This window comes from Seriola dumerili, unplaced genomic scaffold (assembly GCF_002260705.1).
Source record: "Seriola dumerili isolate Sdu_G_001 unplaced genomic scaffold, Sdu_1.0 BDQW01000069.1, whole genome shotgun sequence".
Lineage (NCBI taxonomy): Eukaryota > Metazoa > Chordata > Actinopteri > Carangiformes > Carangidae > Seriola > Seriola dumerili.
Window position 1 is genome coordinate 253,277 of NW_019174324.1, and position 22,342 is coordinate 275,618.

At 41.7% G+C, this 22,342-nt stretch overlaps 1 protein-coding gene across 1 annotated transcript in view; it reads left to right on the top strand.

Annotated features, from left to right (window-relative positions):
• Positions 1-470: 470 nt before the first annotated feature.
• Positions 471-22,342, top strand: part of reck (reversion inducing cysteine rich protein with kazal motifs) — a 69,689-nt gene continuing 47,817 nt past the window's right edge. The window contains exon 1 of the mRNA XM_022743574.1: positions 471-615. Coding sequence (XP_022599295.1) covers positions 543-615 — 73 coding nt within the window. The 5' untranslated portion in view covers positions 471-542. The remainder of the gene's footprint in view (positions 616-22,342) is intronic.

Consider the following 22,342-nt stretch of genomic DNA (forward strand, 5'->3'; position numbering starts at 1 on the left):
AAAACATTATTTTTGTTTTCTGGTTCAGTTTTTATGGACTCATTAACTCAGTATGTGTAAAATTCTGTCTTCTTCCTATATATATTAATCTGATGAATATGAAGGAGTAAGCAAACAATAAGCATAATGTATATTTCTCTTCAGGTAGCCTACTGAGTGTTTTTAAACCCTTTATCCTATATTCATGATTTATTTCAGCCTGGTGGGTTAAACTCCAGTGTTACACATGATTGTAGAGTAAAACTATCACAGCTAGAAGATTATAATGATTATCACTGTATACCTGTATTGAACTGAACTACTGGGTTTGACTGAGTTTGGGGTTTGGTTCCGTTCTGCGCATGTGCCCCGCGGTCCACTCACAAAACCGGGGGCTGCGGGGAGTGAGAGAGAGAGAGAGAGAGAGAGAGAGAGAGAGAGGGAGGGAGAGAGAGGGAGAGTGAAAGAGAGAGAGAGAGGTAACAGGGGATCCATGGAGCGCGTCACAGCACCGGTGTTTTCCATGTCTTCTTGTCCACGATGCACTTTAGAATTTCAATAAGATGCGTGTGTGTTTCCAGATAATCAGTTTCCTCTTCGCCGTAAACTTTTACTGCCAGCCGCTCCGAGCTCAGGGTAAGTCCGTCTGTGTCTGTCCGTGTCTGTGAGTCCATCCCCTGGGCTCTGACTCCGTCTGTGTCCGCCTTCGTGCGCTGCCAAACCTGGTGGTAAATTAAAGAAGGAGTGTGTGACTCCGGGATGAGGGCATCTGTACTTCTCGTACGCGGCAGGTCTGGGACTAACTTGTTGATTCAGTGACAGCTGGCATCCTGTCGGTCGGACGGAGAATGTCACGCCAAACTCCATTCACAAATTTAACAATGTCACATTATATTGCTCTTTACTGAACTCGGACACATGGTAGACAAATTATTAAGGTGTAGTCTGAGTGATAAAAGTTCTCTGGTGAATTCGGGTGAGGTAATGCTCCAACAGTTAGCGCCATTTTCTTTAAAAACAGCAGGTTTTAACTTGTTCAGAGCGCTAGCTACCGCCCACCGCGGAGCGTCTAGGTGCGAAGTAACTGTGGGAATAACGGAAAAAAACGGCTGTAAAAGTTCAACATTCGTGTATTTATTACAAGCCGAATTTAACAGTGTAGTCTTGACATTAACTTAAAGGTTTTTACTTTTTATTTTCTGCTGTGTAAGTTTGCCGAAAAGCACATTAGCGATATATGTAGTTAATCCATTGTCGGGATGGACGTTAGCATGACGCTCGGTCCTCCTCGAAGAACGCAGGGTCCGGGGGTTAGCATCCTGTGTGGCGTCCTCTGAGAACAAGAAAGTCTTTAGGATGAGCCTTTGAAGTTTTAAGAAACAAATATGGCGCAGATAAAATTAACTTTAAAAAAAAAAAAAATCTTTGGTTGTTTTCTTCTTGCAGTTATTGTCTGTAGTTGAATAGTTTTGAGAGTAGTTCCCTCTCAGAAAGCCGGGGATAGGAAGGAAACAGAGCTGACATAGAGGGTCGGAAAATAAAGTCAGGAAAGGGACCGTTACCGCGGTGGCAAACTTCGTGGATAATTTAGCACTTTTACGCCTCATTGGCTGTTTAGCTAATACACACTACTTCTGTGAATAAACCTTACAACATCCAAGGATTCATTAGGAACCATTCTTCAATTCGGCATCCACCCCATGTCATTAAAACACACTTACTCCCATAAAATACCTCAGGATTCAACTGGTTTCCATATTAATTCTCCTTCCAATTCACACACCTTAGTGTGCAGAAAGTTATTTTAATTGAAACCAGGTGGCACAGCTAAATGGTTTAATTGCAAGTCTTGTTTGTGGAGCTTTGTCTGTGAGAAAGTGAGGAAACCAAGAGGTAAAGCCCCCTGCTGATTTGAATGGAGTCTGGTCACCAGAAGAAAGCACAGCATGTTAGCAAAATGTGTCTGAATGATTAGTGTATTAGCTTTTCATGGTGCTAATTAATTCACTGGGACTTGTTAAGGCGGTTAGACAAACACAGAGGTGTGTGTGCTGGTGCTGAACAACAACCGTCCTTGAATTTGCTTTCACTTGTTAATTGGCTGAGTCAACATGGAGCTGCCACTTTGTGCTTTGTTGCTACGTTTTTTTGAGCCATTTGGCTTCTCCACAGACCTTCAGCTGTTATCACGCTTCAGTATTATTTTGTGCAGCGTGTGTCCCAGCTTCCCCCAGTGAGCGTTTTATCTGAGGGGGGCTCCGTGGGCATGGGGTTATAAATTGGTCTAACATGCTGGTGGGTAGGTCTTTGATGTTGAGTCCACATGGGTGCAGGATGTGGATTTGCTCTGGCTAAATATCACTTTGTACAGTTTTTTTTTTCCTGGCACATCTGCCTGGAACATGAAAGAAACACGGCTCTTAGATCCTCATTTGGGGTGCACATTGTCTCCCAAAGGCTTGTGACAGTAATAAAGGTCCTAGAGAATCTAAAACGGGTCATCGGTGTGATAAATAGCACCATGTGGAAAAACGATTGCCCTTAGTTTCTTCTCCTGCTTCCTCCCTCCACTTACTCCGTGTAGAAATTCCTCGCATTTTTTTCCTTCTATCGAGTTTTTGCAAAACTTTTCTCCTCCGTTTCTTTCATGTTGCGATCTGGTCGTGGAGCTAGCCGTGAGAGAATGCATCTGGAACCAATTTGACTCCTCAAAGCAGAAGGGGAAGAGGAGGGGAAGGAGGGAAGTGAACGGCAGCCCTTTTCTTTCTCTCTGTCCACTGTAAGCAGGCATGGGCTGCAGTAATTATAGTTTAGTGAACACAAGATTAAAGTGCAGCGTGGAGTTGAGTTTCTTGGCCATAGCTTGGTGTAGTGATTGTTGAATTGACCATGAAATATAATGTTTTTCCAACCAGCAGCCCATCGCTGGGCTAAATATAAAGAACGAGAAATACACCCAGTGAAATTCTAAAAGGAAACACCTCTGTGGTTGAGAATTTTCCATTTAGGACGAACAACAAATTAAATGTTTGTGACAAAATTCTGCCTAAAAATAATAACATTAGAGCTATTTTTAAAACTGCGAGGCTGTATTTCAGCGTGTCGTCTCAGAAGGAGACTTGAATTGTTTCAGAACAGTTTTGCTTCGACTGACTGACTGACCGCTGCCCTGACTGTTTTCCCTGGAGACGCTCAGTTCAAAGCCTTGCTATCGAAGGCAGCATCAGCAGTCCCGTCACAGTGGAGGTTTACATGCTCGTAAACAGCACAGACATTTGCAGACCCACAGGAAGGTTCGGCTGCAGATACACTGCATAAGCTATAAGCTTATCATTAAGCTCCAGCTGCTGCGGTTCATACTGCTATTTTAAAATCTACATGCACCTGCTGCTGGTCTCAACGCTTATAACCAACTTAGATTTCATGAAGTCCAGGTTAACTGGTGTTAACGTGCAGCTTGTCGGTGTCAGCTTCACTGATCCTTCCACACAATGTTAAATTGTGCTTTTAGTTCCACTTGAATTCAGGTGAAGTGTGAAGGAAACACACGCGCTGAAGCTGAAACACATTTTACATTTGCAAACACAGGGAAACTACTGAGCCTTCCCAGAATTCATAGAACCTGTAAGACCTGGTGACCCTGAGAAGTTTCCATGTACATTTGGTCGGTGTTGAGAAGCCCACACATTAGAGCAGGGACATTTATCTGACATTATTTTTGATTATGATCTTGTCTTCCAATGATTAAGAAAACAAAATAATCAAGATATAATTCTATATATAGTCAGGAGAGACCACACTCGCATATGTTTAATTTATTTCGTTTATAAACCGGAAAAACCTACAGACACAACACTTTTAGTTTTGAGATCTGTCTATCTATTTTATGGTTTTCTCTTCTTGGTAGTACTTGATACCAGCTTTACTATCAACAAGCTGCTGCAAGGGTGGATGTGTTGTAGTTGATCTAATTTATTTTTCATTCAATTTTACATTTTATATTCAATTATATTTTATTTATCTCATTTTTTAAATAGATATTTTTGTTTGTTTTTCCGTTGAATTGTATTTAAAGTTCGAGAAAGTCCACTGATAAACGTTTTTTTAAAAGTTAACTAAATGAGTACAGTCAATGAGTAATCGTAATCGAACAGCTCTACCACACATACACCTGGACAGTGACTTAGTGAGTCAGGTCAAATGAAAGTCCTTGGGCCTCATTCAGAAACGCTGGAGGCTCCCATCACAGCAGGTGGTTCAGATATCCGTCAGCTGGTGATGTCCACACTGCTACGTTTTAGTTTTAATACTCTGAAGAGATGTTGATGTCTTTGATTAGAACAATGATCCACACACTGTTAAATATCTCCATGATTATAAATGAATATTTCAGTCAGACTGACCTCATCAGCCTTTTCTTGTCTCCTCTCTGCAGCAGAAACAGTTTGACATTAACTTTTACCGGCATCACATGTTCATAACAGTTTGTTCACCTTCACACAAAGAGCGATAATACTCGGTAAGAAACTTATTTCACGTACTTATTTATAGTCTATCCTCACTCTGACTTGAATAACTGGAAATTATTTCTACCGTTTCTGTTTTGTTCTAGTCATGTGATCATGTTGTTATATCTCTATGATGTTGGTATAACAGAATTCACCTGCAGGTATCAGCGTTTCTTCTCGTATCTCTTCTACCTCTTTCACATGAACCCGCTCGTACCTGGACAGGTAAATCCAGGGTTAATTGAACCAGTTGATAACCAGCTTCATAGTCCAGGATATCAGGACGAAGGTTCATTTAAGCCAGATAATGAAAAGTTATCCTGGGAGTGTTGAACTTGCTTCGTAGTTCAGACTTCTGTCGTCAACACGACTCGGAGACTTTCAGAAACTCTGCTGGACCAGTTTTATTTTGAAAACTCTGGGGTTGTTTTATTTTGAGAGTCTGGGGTTGTGCTGTAGTCTGGACGGATAGAAACTGAGACCTTTGTAAACGATGACGTCACACCCACGGCCTCTCCTGATTGGCTCTCATCAGCCTGGACTACCAGTGGTGAATACAACATGATGATGAATGACAGTGTCACTGACCTTGTTGTCTTTGCTAGCAGCTGCTGTTCACTTACATATTACTATGTTCTTCATTCGTAGTATTTTCTGCAACTATTCAACTGTAGAGTGGACAGTCTACTTCCTGTTTACACACTCAGTGTACGTGAGTGATCATGTATATGTGTTTTCAGGCGTGTTAGTCTCGATGGAGATCGTTACGGAGCTAAAATAGTCGTCTGGACAGAGATTATTTTGGTTTTGAAACGCTGTTTTAAAATGAAAACGTGTTAGTGTGGACGTAGATTAAGATGATTGGGTGACAGGAAAGCCTGCGCACAGAACCTGGTGAAATCATTGGGTAATAGTGGAGAGGAGCCTCAGTGATGACAGTTCTTGGATTTATGCTAAAAGCTTCATTTGGATGCAGCGAGACCAAAGTGAAGAAAGTAAATAGTTGTCATAGTGTCAGTAAATTCCCCAAGCTCCATATGAAATAACAGGATTCTAATAGTTCTATTGAAAAGGAAAATCCAGGCCATCGTGATTTATTTGTTGATCTCTTCTAAAAGCAAGAACATGTGTTGCACAAGAAGCGTCTGTCTGTTTTCAGTGACCTTTAATCATGGCCTTCTTGTTTACTTGTCACTTCAATTCAAAGTAATTGGGCTGAATGTCACAGGATGAAAAACATTTCTAATGGTTCATTATGGCTGCCTTTAGTGTAAAGATTAATGGCTTCTATAGCAAAGTTGGGATTTGAATTTGTGAGAGACACAATTTTAACTGTAACTTGCATAATTCAGTGTCTGAAGAAGCTGAAGGAGGTGAGAGTTGAAGCCAGTCCCTGCTGGTTTTGAGGATTATAACGACTAAAAGCAAAATAAAAATAAACCTCTTTTTCCTGGATTCACACTTAGCCAGAGATGATGTGGTTGATGAAGAGATTATTGATTAAATCGTTAGTACAATAATTGGCCCGAATGGCTTCACTTTTAAATGTCATAATTATTTTTGAATTACATTGATTAAGATTAAGTATGGGACTTATGTAAGAAGTTAAATGTTACCTGCGTTGGCCATAATTAAATGTTAAAGCTTCCTCTTCTTCTTCTGTGTTTTATTTGAGGTACGGATCCATAAGAAGATATATTTGTGGTTTTTAGAACCAAAAACCATCTCAGTGCAGTTTTACGTCTCCTCTCTCAGGCTTCTCTCTGGAGCTCTAGTAACAACAGGTCGGTGAGCCAATCAGAAGAGAGGAGGCTCTGAGCCTCTCTTCTGATTGGCTGACTGTTTTCTGAGTGATCCAATAAAAATACAGCAGATTTCAGGTAAAAACACTCAGAGAAACCAAATCCTGCAAGGTTTGGATGGTGGGTCCAGGTGGGCGGGGCTTGGTGACTGCTTTGTTGTGACATCACAAAGTTCCAGAAGTCCTGACGGCTGGTTTGTTCATTTCTCTGTGGACTGACCCTCCTACTGACGCTTAGGCTTGGGCGATATCTGAAATGTAATAATCTTGATAAAGTCCAGTCCAAATATCGTGATATTTGATATTATCGCTTGGATATAGCTTTAAAAAAAATGGCCATGGTTATTTACAAATTTAAGAACTTTTTCTGACTGTTTTGAAACAGTGACATTGACAAGAAGGAACTGACTATTTTTATATAGCAAGAAGATAAATTTGTGATTTTTACATAAATGTATTGTTCATTTAGACTAAAATACAGGTTCTCAGTGTAATTTATAGAAACACAAGACACAACAACATATAAAAGTTCAAGGGTTGGCTATTCTCTCCCTGTAGCTATTCACTGTATTAGAAATAAATAACGGGCTATTCCAGGATAATTACATTTTCTGCTCATTTCCTGAAGGTCCTCTGGTGCTCTTATGTTATGACATACAGTGTTTGGTATATTTAACTCTCGGAAACAATCGCTTTCCCAGAAGCTCCTCTACTAGAAATGCAATTAATCTGTGACTGTGTACAATCAAACTTTATTTTCCATTAGATTTTTTAAATGGACTACAGCTGGTTATTTGTCGTCTCGGTCGGGTTGTGACTGAGAGAAGGCAGAACCACAGAAGAACCACAGAGAACCACAGAGAACGTAGTCTGTCAGCTGATTGTTTGGTTTGGAAGAAGGAGACGTGGAAAAGACAACAGGAAACAAAGATGTCTTCTCTTTTTTTTATGTTTTCAGTGTTTCTGCAGGACAGCTGTGTTTTTGGCCAGAGGAATTATTTAGTAGTAACAGTGTGGAGCAGGTGTTCGTTTTAGTGTGTGTGTGTGTGTGTGTGTGTGTGTGTGTGTGTGTGTGTGTGTGTGTGTGTGTGTGTCTGAGAGCTGTGGTCGGAGAGGAAACCCTGATCCTATTAGAGATAGTGTCACATTAGTCTGAGGCTGGTGTGCACGTTGTTCCTGTAGAGCAGACAGGACTTCCTAAAACACTGAGTTTCTGCTCGACTGGAGTGGATGCATGTCATTGTTCATCTCATCAGAGCGTCTCTTCCTCTGTTCCAGACCTCCTACAACAACCTCTGTGTGTCTCAGCCTTTTCTTTTTCTTTATAATGATAATAGTAAACTTTATTTGTATAGTGCCTCTCATACAAGCACCAAGCGCTTCACACGAAAACATTAAAAACATTCATGTAAAATGAGATGAAAGAATAATAAAAATAACATTGAAATAATAACTGAAATAAATGATTATATAGAAAGCATAAAGTCGGTAAGACATCACCACCCATGACTGTCATGATCTGTCCTGAAGGACTCTGTAACATGTTCAGAGACTTTCTGTTTGGTTGTTTTGGATTTGATTTATTTGAGGTTTTCTGTTTGTTTAGTGTTTTCAGCATTTAGATTTTCTGTTTGTAGCTCTTCCTGTTTTTCCCTGAGTTGGATCTCTGGTGTTTCCTGGTTTGTGAGTTTTGTTTGGACGTTGTTTTATTAAAATACGCTGGAATTGCACCTTCCTGTCTTGGGTTGTCTGCATTTGGGTCGAGCCGTCCGAAAACCTGACACAAATTTCAGAGCCGTATCCAGTTATAGTCTGTGGTGTTTTCCACTGATGTTCTGCTTCAGCTTCCCACCGTTAACTGGAATGAGACGGTGCTTCTCTCTTTTTCACATCAAGGAGCCTAAACTGACACAAATGAGACCATTTGACTTTTGCTTCTAGATGTTTGATCACAGAAAGTGTTCCCTGATGATTCCCTTTGTTGCTGGACGCCGGGAGGTCCTCGGACCCCACTTTGAGAACCACTGGTTTGGACTTGTGCTGTGCGTCTCCAGCTGTTCCCGCCCTTACGGTTGTTTTAACAGTGTAATCCTCAGACTCTGTTGGTGTTTGCTGCCATATTATTTTCATTACTGGTGAGCAATGAGTCTTGGGATATGTTGGACCGTGTCTAGTGGTCTAATGTCTTGGACAGTCTAGTGGTGCAGCTGTGACGACTTGAGGCCTAAGTGGATTTTTAATTGAGAGTTTTAATTTTTCAGTATTTTAATGGCCTCTACAGAGAGCTGAAGTCATGACGCCTGTGTAATCTGTCACTCAGACTTTCTTTCATTGGTCTTTCTGAAAAACATCTTGTTTATTTTCCATATCCTAAGACACTGTAGCAGTTACTGTAAGGGACTTAAACCTTAAACAACGGTTACTTTGTGAGGACAGAAAAAATCTACTGCTCCCATGAAAATTCATCAGCACGGCAGCACCAGTAATTTTACAGTATGTCATTGTAATTCAGTTATGTCCATATCCATAAAACTTACAAACACTGAAGTTATTCTAAATTTTCTAGCTGTAACTAAACAAAGACTCCTCTGTGAAGCCATCGTGTTTAGGCTGCAGACATCTAGAGCTTATGGGAAATGATGTTCAGTGAAGCTAAAAGCATAAATATTGAATAATGAACAATGTAGATTTCAATAGTTAAAAAAAAAAACCTACCTCCTTATCTAGAAACTGAAGCGAGTCACATGACGTCTTCACAGAAACAGCAGAGAAAAGTGTGTGGGAATAAACTGCTTTTCAAACCATTAACTACAACAATCTGGAAACATGTCAGTCTGCTGCCTGTATGAGGATCATTATATAAATGAACGTATGACTTAGCAGACATCATCTGGAGTTAGTGCTCTGAATGAGCAGATTATTCACTCAGTCATTAAATTCATCTTAAGAGGGTGGGCCGAGTTCAGACTCCACTTTGCTGTAATTACTCTGATTGATGTTGACAATCTATTAAGAAAAACTTTTATCTTTGTCATGGAAAGTTGTTTTTTCATGTGATAAAATCCAAAATGTGCCAAAACACTTGATTTAAAAAAAAAAACCTTTAGATGATCAGGAGTAAACGCTGTTACACAGGAAACCATGACAAGTGTGATTTACATTAATCATCTGTTTTCCTCCACCTCTTATGACCTCACCTTAAATCTGGTTGAGGACTTCCCTGTTACCACTTTGATTTAACGGTGAAGATCATGCATTTAATATTCATTGATTATCATATCTTTACTTACACTGAATTAAGATAATTCAATAATAAATAAAAACATTCAATAACATTGAAATACGCCTTTTGATATTATCCTAATAATATCATATATAGCGATATTTGGGCTGGACTGTATCGAGATATTCAGTTTTTCTACTGTGGTTTTACATGAAGCATAAAGAACAAGTTTGTTCCTGCAATGATGTATTTAATGATATGCAGCGTGTCAGCTGTGTAGTGATCTGTGACAGTCAGTGACTCTTCCTTCTCTTTGATTGCAGCATTGAACTGTGCCCCCCCCACCCCCTTCTCCTCACTCTACACGGCCACATGCGTCTCATTATGTCGTTCACACACACACAAAACTTCAGGTCAGGTCTGCATCCTCCTTTGATTCTGCTAATTGAATATGAAATGAGGGGGGGCAGGACATGATCTCCCATCTGTGTGTGTGTGTGTGTGGTGTGGGGGGGGGGACAACTGCTCTTTCTCTGATAGGATTCAGGTGATTGGAGGATTTTGAGTGTGTGTGTGAGTGTGTGCAACTCAGTACACACCTGGTTAGCATGTGCCTGGACCGGTCACTCCTTACATAACCACATATCCACACACACACACGCACACACACACAGTGACAGTACATTAATCAACAGAAGCTGTAATCTGTGGTTAAACTATTAAAAAGGAACAACAGACAACACACCATCAACATCCATCAATAAACGAGGTGAAAGTGAAACTGAGTCGACAGGTGTGAGAACATGGCTTGTGAGGACAGTAACATCAGCTGATCTGGATGAACGGGCTGTCAGTGGTCGTCCTGATCCGTGTGTAATCTGTGTCTCAGCGTTTTTTCACAGACGAATGAACAGAAAAGAAAAAATGCTGAGACACACTTTGCCGCCATCTCTGGTGGAGCTGCTCGTGTGCTCTCGTCTGCTCTCTGAGTCACAGTTTCATGGTGGGCGGGGCTCAGGCGCACACAGCGACAGCCTCAGTGAACTCGAGGCTAATTGGTGTTTTTTTATTCCAGTTGGAAAGTTTGTAAGAATGAGTCCAAATGGACTTGGGTTAAAAGCTCCGGTGTGGAATATTTTGGGTTTAAACCTAATGACAGAGGAGAGTCGGCGTTTCCCACACATCGGCTCTGTTTCAGCAGATGCCTTATATTAACTGGCTCATTCTTGGCCACACGCACAATCAGAATCAGACACACTTTATTAATCCCCTGCGGGAAATTGTTATGTGGCAGTGCTCCATGTCACACATACAAAAAAAATATAAATACAACCCCTCCTATTCAAATATAAAAAATATACCCTGTCTGAGTTGCTGCAGTAACTGAGTGCAGACCAAGCCTCAACCTGTTGTTGAAAAGTTAAGTCAACACTGAAGTGTCAAAACCTGCAGTTCCTCTAACGACCACTAGAGTCTGGCTCCAACAGTGAGTCAGTCCCCACAGACTCCCATGTTAAAATGTCTTTACAGCAGAAATAAACAAAAACCACAAACTGGCATGCACCAAAGTCTCTGCTCCACACACGCCCCTCCTCTTTCACCATTTCTGGATTGGCTGGGAGTTAGGGGGTGTGGGTGGGTTTGAGGAACCTGTGGGTGACGTCACAGAGGCGACATCCATCTTTATTTACAGTCCGTGGTGCGGACTAGGGTCTTCTTCAGTTTGCTGGGGCGGCTGTGGCTCAGCAGAGCGGGTGGCCCACTAATCAAAAGGTCGGTGGTTCGATCCCCGGCTCCTCCAAGCTGTTCCATCAGTGTATTTGTGTGTATGGGTGAACGTGGCAAGTATTGTAAAGTGCTTTGAGTGGTCTGTAAGATTTATTTTCCTCCAGGCTTCATAGAAAACAATGGGTGAGACTGTGAGTCATCCACAGCCAATGTGTGCTGCCTTTAAAGGATTAAATTGTCCTAATATCAGTTAGATCTGGTTCAACTGATCCTGCTCTCTGATGACGAGCTAGCTTTAGCTTAAGCTGTAAATTCAGCCAACTGCTGACACCCTCTGGTAAGGCGTCTGGGTCCTGTTAAAGCCATATATTCACCATGAGAGGAGCGTAGAGAAGCAGCAGGACGTCGGCCTGTGCTGCTCCTCTCTCACAGACGACGGTCTGAGGCGTCTGGCAGACGAAGTCAGCTCTGTATGAGACACAAGTCAAAGCTCTGTTCATCACAGAAGCTGTTTGAAGTGAGGGAAACAAACGTTTTTCATTGTCTCTCATGTCACTAAATGGTCACTCCCTTGACTCTGAGTACTTACATCTCGTATGACAGAGATCACAGTCAAATCACATTATTATATAAGCAAATTAGATAGTTTTCCTCTCTGAATTTACATCCTTTTATTGTGAAAAGCCTCCGAACGGTCTCAGCTGACGTCCTGTGTGAAGCACAAAAATAAACAGGCTGTTTATGATGAATGAAAATGCATCTTCTCTCTTGTTCTCTACCCATCATGCTCTGCTGATGTTCAGCTCCGTATGGCACATCTCAATTAATCCATACACAGGAAGTGACCTTTGACCTCCATCCATTAACACCCCCCCCCAGAGAGTCTGCAGCAGCTCTGAGGAATGCAGGAATGAGAGTGGTAGCACACAAGAGGCTTCACTTCTGTGTGTGTGTGTTTTAATACACACTATCAGACTGGCAACACTATTTTTGTTATAATTGTTGTTTTCTTGTCGTCTCTGTGATCAGACGCGGCTCGAGACTGTTTTGATTGGGGGGGGGGCATTAAGAGATGTGGACTGGTCACTAACTGACAGACTTAAAGACTCGTTACTGGGGGTCCTGTATGAGTGTTCTTTGGGACTGAAAGCTATAACATGCACTGCTTTGTCTAAAACTAAAGCCATAGAATCTAATAATACATAATGTATTTAATTTAAACACACCTCCACCCCCCTTATATCTAATTATGTATTCTCACATGCACTGGTGTAATACGACTTAATCCAGTATATTTTTCTTGTAACTAATGTATTGTCTGTGTTTGAGATGCTACAGTCTAATTGGCAACATCAGTTTTTGATTTCATGGTTGTTATCATCCACTGCTGCACCGCGACAATAAACGTTGATCATTTGAATGTGACATGTTTATGATTGGTCAAATCGACAAGGACAAAAATAAAATAATTTTCAGTTATTTTTTAATTTTGGGATGAAGCGGGACGGTTTGCTGGGGCACTGCCCCCCCTAGAGCCGGGCCCGCTGTGGTGGATTATTGTTGGATGTTGAAACACATTTATCATCATCTCCGTGCTGCTGTTCAGTCTCATAGACCAAGATACGTGAATGTCATTTGGTGTGAAATGACTTTGACATGACGTCTACATTATAACATTTTACTGTATTTGCAGTTTCATTGCTTTAGCAAACAAACAACTGATCAATGTTTTGATCCACAGCACACAAGGGAGGGGATAGCTTCAGATTTTTTAGTTTTTGTGGTGGGGGTGAGGGGTGTGTCTGCAACCTCAGGGTCATTATTCATCTTGAGCTAATTAAAACTGGCCTCAGTGTTCCTCACTCATCATGATTGGACCAAAGTAGTCACATGACACACAGTTGGAAGACAATAAAACAGATAGATAGATCATTTATTTATTAGTAATTAATGTAATATTGACAAAATATACAGCTTGCTGTAACTTTGAATCTTCTACATGAAGGAATGTGAAGCAGTTTACACGTGTTAATCACATTGTTATTGCCAATATGTGAACAGATTGTGATGTAACTTAAAGTGAGACCTTCCCTGACTTTCTCGGTTGCCTTTAACAGCATGTGAACTGATTTCTGGGTAAAAGACTCAGGACGAATTTTGATTTTATGCTCGCTCCTGAGTGCCTCGCCTCAAAGCCTCTCTCCTGTTCCCCTACAGCAACAACAGTCAGCAGACTGGCTAACGTAAACTTAGACATGGACTTTTATCTAGTGAAGTTCGTCTGGTTAAATGGAAATGGGACCAATGTCGATTCAGTGTTCAGCGTCAGCTCCATGTGAAGATAATGGTGCGTTTCAAGAGGTGTTTGTCTCTCACACGTCCGACAGAACAGATGTTGATCATGTTGTGGTTAAAGTTTTCAGGACCTTAGTTGGTAGGTGCAGAGAAAATACTTTAATAACGAAAATGTCCAAAACTTCCAAGAAGCCAAGCAGGAAACTAAACACAGGTGATCCAGACTCAGGAGGAAGACTCTCAGAAAATCTAAATTCAGAACAAAACTCAGGAACAAGAACAGGAACACATGGAAACACCAGAGGAACAGAAACAGATGAACTGACAAAGACTGAGGGCAACACAGAGACAGGAGCAGGTAATGAGACACAGGTGCAACTAATTGGGGCGGGGTTGTGTGTTGAGCTCTCAGCGCTGCCAGAACATGAATGACCTACACTTAGCTCCGTGCCTGAACACATCGTGTGTAGACACTCCCGCTCTCTCCTGTAGACAACTTTACTTTGAGCTGAACAACAGTTAAAGCAGAAATGATGTTCACTGTGAAGGATCAGTTTTGAGTCTCTGCAGGTTGTTTTAAATCCCGTATTGAAATGATTGTAAACCAACAGCTGAAACAAGAAAGACAGGAAAACACATGACAACATGAAACTCTGCACCGTGCTCTGGAAAATGGCCGCCAGTGATGTAAAGTACATGCAGTTTTAAACCACAGTCTCAGATAGATTAGTTTTACTGCAGTTAGTGGAGAATGAAACCAGATATTAAATCAGAATATTCACAAGTCAGTAAAGCTGTTTAATTAAGAACTGAACTGTCACTGTTTGTCAGTGTGATTGAGAATGAAAAAGCTGGAACCCATTTATATATTACAGCTCCTCCAGTGTAAAGGTCTGTGTCCATGTGTAGTGTGATTATAGATCAGCTCTAGCTTCTATATTAATACTGTGAAAGCATCAAAGCCTCAGTCCACAGAGAAATGCACACAGCCTGTATTCAGAAACTGAGCCTTAAAACCAGCCGTCAGGACTTCTGGAACTTTGTGATGTCACAACAAAGCAGTCACCAAGCCCCGCCCACCTGGACCCGCCATCCAAACCTTGCAGGATTTGGTTTCTCTGAGTGTTTTTACCTGAAATCTGCTATATTTTTATTGGATCACTCAGAAAACAGTCAGCCAATCAGAGGAGAGGCTCAGAGCCTCCTCTCTTCTGATTGGCTCACCGATCTGTTGTTACTAGAGCTCCAGAGAGAAGCCTGAGAGAGGAGATGTAAAACTACACTGAGATGGTTTCACAAATATATCTTGTCATGGAAGAAGAAGAAGAAAATATGGAGCTTTAACAACTTTAACTGGCTGTTTAATCAGAACAGCACCGAATCATCATAATAATTAATTGAACAAAAATCTATTTTCAACTTAATTTAGTGCTTTCTGAAACCTGCAAACCTCCTGAACAAGAGCGCCAAGTCGCACCATTATGTCCACGCACACACACACACACACACACACACACTCACAGGAAACTGGCTGGCAGGAAACCCAGAGTAATGTTACATTTACATAGGAGGGGGGTGCACTGGAATTCCTCTCCTTATCGTCGCAGCAGCTGGATCCCAGTCCTGAGCCGGGCTGCTATTTCCAGATTGTTTGTCGTAGTTGAACTGGTGATTTTTACCCTGGACGTTTGAGGCCCGGTGGCTCTGATGCTTCAGTGGAGGGAAAACACAACAGAATACCAAGCACTTTTCAAGTTGAATTATATTGATAATCTACTTTATACTCGGTTCTCTGTTTCTATTCAGTTTGTTCTGACCTGTAGCGCCTGGTTCTGGACTGATTCCTGTTCTGTCCTGGTTCAGTCCGTCCTCTTCTGTCAGGTCTGGTCCAGTTCTCTTTGTCTGGTAGGGTCATGTAGTGGTGTCCACACCCATGCTGACAGGTGAGGGGGGATTATTTGTCTCACTTGTGATTGTTTGTCCTGTACTGAGACGTTCATGAAGTTTCTGCAGTTTGTTTTTCTCTCTGAGTTCATTTGTAAATGCATCTTCTTCCTCTCTCTCCGTTTCTCTCCATCCAGAACAAACAGAGCTTTTCCTTAATAGTTTCCAGAGTGTATAAATCTTTAAATGCTGTTTCAGTGTGTACAGGGTAAATTGAGCTTTTGCAAAACAATGAGCTAAGCTGCTCAGTGAGAGTCGGCGGCTGTGAGCCAGGGAAGTTAAGAAAGACTTTCTGTGGCCTCTAACGTTCTCTCTGATTGTTCGTCTTAAATAACTCTCTGTTGTCATTAATCACGTTTTTTTTTCCACTGCAGTTGAGCAGCGATTAAATAACTATTTCATACTGGTTCGTCTGACCTCAGAAACAGAAACATCTGTAAATGAGAATGAGTAGAAGTGAGGACAGAGAGCAGGAGGACACTGGACGGAGGTTGGATGGGTCAAGAAGACAAGTTTCTGTCACTCTGTTGTTGTTCTTCATCTGTATTTATGTTGATTAATTCAGACATCTGATGTGCTCAGCTGTCTGTCTCACTCCTCACCAGATGTTGAAGATGTGATGTTGAGATGTTTGACTGAGGACAGAGGTCTCTTTGAAAATTGGAAACACAGTTTGGACGCAGTTTTGACACGAATACAGTGTTTTCACAGTTTGCAAGCGTGAGTCCTGCTGACGTACAGTTTCTGTTAAAGGTCAAATTTAACTTGGTTGTGATTAGTCGTCCCAATCCAGTTTTTGTCATTTCACTGTTTCACGGCTTCAGTTTTCAGCCTCGGAAGTTGCTGCTTGGTAGAAACAAGACAAACTGAGGAAATATGTTAGCGAGTTGCATTATGGGAAGTGTAGGATGGTGCAGATATGGGTCACCTCACCTGAAATAAAACATCATGAAAGTAAAAACACACTTATGAAATGAAACTCTGAAGCAGCGTCATCATAATTGATTAATGATAATTAAACAAGAGTAACATATGATCATGTGATCAAACAGAGCAGTACGATCATCCGTTAAGACTCGTGTTTGTGTCCACCTGATGAAAGTTTCCCCCTCTCTCTCTCAGCTCCTGAGAAACAGATCGTACATCATTCAGTGGATGGTTTCCATCCTCAGCTCCTGTGATGTTTCCACTCCACTGAAACCACAGCACTGTTTACCAGATACTTCTGTCCCTCCACTCTGGAACCACGATCCTGCATCTAGTTTAGCTGAAAGATGGCCACCAGCTGCCCACAGCCACCATTTTACACCACATTCATGTCACCATCGTCTCCACGGAGACTTCAGATTTGGAGTTAATGTGCCGTTCTCATGCTCTTTGATCGTCAGTGTGAGTCAGAGGACGGCTTTTCTTCTTCTGTTCTCTGTCTCTGTGCTGCTGACAGTTGTTCATGCAGATCAGTGTGTGACTGCTGCTGATGTTTGTTGGTAGAAGCTGTGAACTCACGTTGACCATCAGGTGCTAACAGCTAGCAGAGCTAATGTGATTTACAGGAGGGATTTTGAACGCAGCACACTGTGAGTGGCAGCTTCTCTCTATTGTTTCAACCCCCCCCACACACACACACACACACACACACACACACACACACACACACACACATACACACACACAGATAGTCGTGTTTTGAGAACCCCCACAGTTGTGCCACATGTTCCTCCTGCAGAGATCTCAGACCTCATGTTGACATGCATTATCTTTAGTGTGTGTGTGTGTGTGTGTGTGTGTGTGTGTGTGTGTGTTGAATAGTTGAGGTTTATAAAGACATTTTCAGTCATGAAGTCTGAGACTTTATGTCAAAGTGTTCTTCAGTCGTTCAGATACAGATGTGTGTTTTGTAAACACGTTCACAGGCTGCGTCGGTGATGAACGCAGCCTGTGATACATTTGACAACTTCATAATGATTATATGAGTTGTCTGTGGGCCTGGGTTTTATCTGGCCTGACTTTATCAAAGCCACAGTATCTTCACTGTCTCTGCACACAGTGTGAAATGATCTCACTCACAGTGTGTTGTGGTTTATTAAATGAATTTCTGTGTTCCCAAGAAATGGCAACAACAAGTGTTTAATCTGTCTCTGTCTGTCTGTTTGGTTGTTTTTATTGTGTCATTAGACGACACAATCATAACACACTTGTAAAATATCCAAATATTATAAAGAAGGAAAAAAGGAGAAGAAAAAAAAAAACATGGATTCAATACAACGAGAAACAGACGCACGAGAGGAACAACAGAGACGAAACAAACCACAGGCAGCAAACAAAGCAGACAGTGTTGTGAACAAAGTGAAGCATGACACAGGAGAAAAGCTAAAACTGTTTATGATTGAATCATAAATATTATATTTACAAATGTAAGATCTTTAATTTTCATTGGTTAATAGAGAAATTAAACTATATTGATTTAAATCTGTTAAAATGGCTGAAATACTTTCTGCAGCTTTGGTTATTAATGTGTCTTTAAATGACCTGAATAAAAAAGATGAAAGAGCTAGTGTTTGTCAGTTTAAATAATGGTGATAAAGGAGGTTACTGAAAGATCTCAATCACTTGTCTGTGTAAATAAAGTTTATTTGAATGGGGAAAACACATGGTTGTATTATAGGCGCTCTCTTTACACATCCATGGAAAAACAGGAGCTGAAGTTGAGGTCCACCATCTTGTGTCAGCAGCCAGACCCTCTCTTGTCCCTGTAATCAGTATACATATATACATGTATGTATATGTATAAATTTAGTCAACCCAGAGGTGTGTTTAAATCGTCTGACTCGTGTTTGAACCGTCAGACGAACTTCACACATCTCAGGTGTTAGTTTGGAAAATACGACGTTGTCTCTGATAGAAGTGATGGACAGAAGCATGAAACACATGTTGTAATAAACCTGAGTTACCTGAGAGGATTTACCGTCAATTATTCAGTTCACGTTTTTGGATGGACTGCAACAGTAAAAACACAACTTGACTTTTCAGACGCTTTAGCGACGAATGTTGCGACTTCCTGGACAAATGTCAGCTACTTTGCACAGAGAGGAGGAGAGAAGAGAACAGAAAGAGCTGAGACCGGCTGACACCAGACTAGATGTTATGTAGCCCACGTGTTTCAGCTGTATACTGGTCTTGACCAACATTCACACTGTCCAACACTCTCAAATCCAGCCTCTTAGACCCAGGCAGTGTGTAGTTCAGAGCTCCACAGGAAACAGTCTGCTGTGATGTGGTTGGCTGGATGAAGTGCAGTAATGCAGCTCTGAGCTTCATGAATGTAACAGTGCAGCTGGGGGGGGGGCTTCTTGTTCCTGTTGTGTGTACGCTGAGCCAGAATGGGGCCAGCGCTCATTAGCCGCCGGCCTCATACTGGGCCTCATACTGTACATGACTGAATGGCCTCCATCATCCCTCCCCCTCCTGCAAATTATTATGTCACCTGCCATTGTTTGGAGAAGCTGTGTGTGTGTGTGTGTGTGTGTGTGTGTGTGTGTGTGTGTGTGTGTGTGTGTGTGTGTGTGTGTGTGTGTGTGTGTGTGTGTGTGTGTGTGTGTGTGTGTGTGGGAGAAAGAGTTCATTTGTTCTCAGTTCATTCAGTGCAGAAAGTTTAACCTCAAAATCAGTAGAATGAAGTGAAAACCTGATTTTCAGCACAGACACACGATTGCTAAAGTAAAACTATTTCTATTATTCAAAGCCACATGAAAATAATTAAATCATTGACGAAGCTATTGGAAACTGGAGGCTTCAAGTTTTTAGTGTCTTTTAGCTCATTGTTTTCCAAACTGTCATTAACCAGCAGCTGTTTTCAGTGGAAACACTGATGAAAGATTCAAACATTCAAACCGTTAAGAGCTGAAACAGAGTGTTTGAAGTACTTTTCCTTGTGGGCCAAAAGAGGGCGCTCTCAAAAATTCAGTTTGACCTATTTCTGCCCTAATTACCGATCGGTAAACGAATGAGCAAATAAATAAAAATGGAGGGTGACACTGTCGAGCAAAGTCGTAGAGACAAATGTTTCCGTCATGTTGGAGGAGACAAAAACAGTGTCTGAACTCTTCTGCCACTAGTGGCCACAAGATGATCAATCACTGCTTCAACAGCATTAAGAGGAAAAATGATTCTGACAAAATGTTTTAGATACTCCGAGACAGAGAAGGAGAACACATCTAGAACGTGAAGAACATAGAGAAACGAGCTGCAGGTAGAACCCAATGACCTGCAGGTAGAACCCAATGACCTGCAGGTAGAACCAACTGACCTGCAGGTAGAACCACACTTTAATGTCCACTGTAACTGAATAAAAGACACTTTAAACCATGAAAAGCTTCACTCAGGGTACAAAGGAGGTTTCAGTGTTACTCTCAATTATTTACTTATTCATGCGCACTCGCCACATCACACACACACACACACACACACTCACACACACACTGAGAGGCTGCTCTTTCTTAGTGCATCTAAGATGAGTGTAACAGACCCAGTGATGGAATCCAGAAGCTCCTGTGTCAGACAGCTGAGCGCACACACACACACACACGCACACACACACACACACACACACACACACACACTCGATTGTAGTCACACGTGCACTTCCTCGTGCACACCAACATGCTGATAAGCGGGTGTTGTGGTTTTCATCTGCCTGTGTCAGGCCTGTCAACTACAGTCGTTCTCTTTAATGTCTGCCAGCAGTGGTCAATTTGTAGCAGAGCTGGTTGCTGGGGGCAACAGGGGGGGGGGGGGGAGAGAGAGAGAGAGAGAGCTCCAAATAAGGACAGGGGTACTGTGTTGTAGATTTATGTGGATTTAAGTTTTAACCCTTTCAGAATCTCACCTGTGTGTCTCTGGATCACCTGACTCCTGAACTGATCCTCAACCAGTTTCTCTCTTTTCCACCTTCATTTTAAATCACTCTCCCTTTTTCTTTGTGTTTCTGTCTCCTCTGCTGCATCCTGCCTTTCTCCCTCTCTCCTCATTCTGTCGTTCACTCTCTGGAAATCTGACAGAGCAGAACTCAGATTTACATCGTGTTAATTAAAGTTGTGGGTTAGTAGATGTGGTTTGAATATAAGGAGTTTAAATTCAAGCTATCTGAACTTTGAATTGAACAGAACGACTCAGATGAACAGATGGTTGATCTCCAGCTCTGTCAGAAGTCAGTGAGACGCCTTCACCGCGCGGTGGTACTTAAACAATATATACGTGCTCAAAGGGAGTGGGAGGAGCTTCACTCTGCTGAGATTAAGCCGAGTGTGTGATCAGTCAAAGCAGTTTATTCATTCAGTCACACTCCATGTACACAGCACTCTACTGCTGCAGGTCCTCACTGCTGTTTGGTCGTCATGCCGACTCCTATCTCACCTGTTAAGAGGAGGAGGTGATGATGATGATAATAATTTGTAGTGTCCTTGTAAAACTGTAAAACTATAACAGATAAAAGACTCTGCCAGACCTGAGTATCTGTACAGGGGGACACACTAACAAAGTACATTTACTTGAGTACTGTACTTAAGTACACTTTTCCAGTAACTGCACTTTACTTGATTATTATTATTTTAGGAAACTTCTGACTTTTACTCCACGACACTTAAAAGACAAATGTTGAACTTGTGACTCCACTACTTTTCTATGAAGGACTCTTACTTTGAAGCAGCTAATAGCCAGAGGAATAAATTTTCTTTTATTTTGAAAATGTGATAGACCACACACTGTGTTTATCACAGGAGAAAAACCAGTGACACTGTAAAGATGAGTCAGAAGGGAGCATTTTGTTCAACGGTCGGTCGGTCGGTCGGTCGGTCGGTCGGTCGGTCAATAAGTTGAGTCATCAGCTTCTGTAAATGTGGGACAATACAACGATGAGTTGACATAAAAAAGTACTTTTAAATACTTCAGTATTTTTAAGTACTCCAGAGCTTTAACGGAAGTAAAACTTTGACTGAACAACTTTCATTGTATTGGAGTCCTATGTGACCGGGAGGATCTGCACTGTGGCTCCAGTAATGGAGCTGTGGACGTCGTCGGCCTCTGGTTAGCCGTACATCGCTCCACCTCAGCATCACTGTGTAGAAGTGTTGTGACGTCCACACACGAGGAGGTGGGAGCAGTTTGTTGACGGCACACTGAGCCAAGTCACTTACTGGAACCCGGGGCTGGATCGTGGTTTGGAGCTCTGCTGCCAGCCAGTGTCCCCTGTGTGTGTGTGTGTGTGTGTGTGTGTGTATTGCTGTTCAGCTGTGAGCTGTCTTGGAGCTCTGCATGTACACAGGATGGTTATGTCTTTGCCGCGGCACCGAGCTTCATCCCTCAAACACAGTCAGTCAGTGTTTGGAGGGAAACTACGACTGTTTGATCAGATGTCACTGGATCTTTCTCCAGGATCGTCTCAGTCTGGAACAACCAGAGACTAAAGCAAATTTCTCACACGTCAATATTCATACAAAGTCACCACGTTACATTCAGGAACCGTGGGAAAACCTGTATGCATGTAATGGGACAGTTCAGGATGTCAAATCGTAGATTGAACAGATACAAGAAGTCGTTCACTCCATCTTCCATCAAGATATTAGATAATAACAAGTCGGGTTAAAATAGCTGCTATATCTGGGTTATTATTGAAACCACTGTGGTTTTTACTCTGATGTTTATATCTGGTTTTATTAGAGGAACTATTCTCTTCCATCAGAATTTATTATTACACCTGGTTTCATTCTGGTTTTATCACCCAGTTGATCTCAGGCTAGTTTTGAACAGGTTTATATGTGTGAATTATGTCCTTGTTGTTGTGTTATGTGATTTGAGACAGGTGTCCCC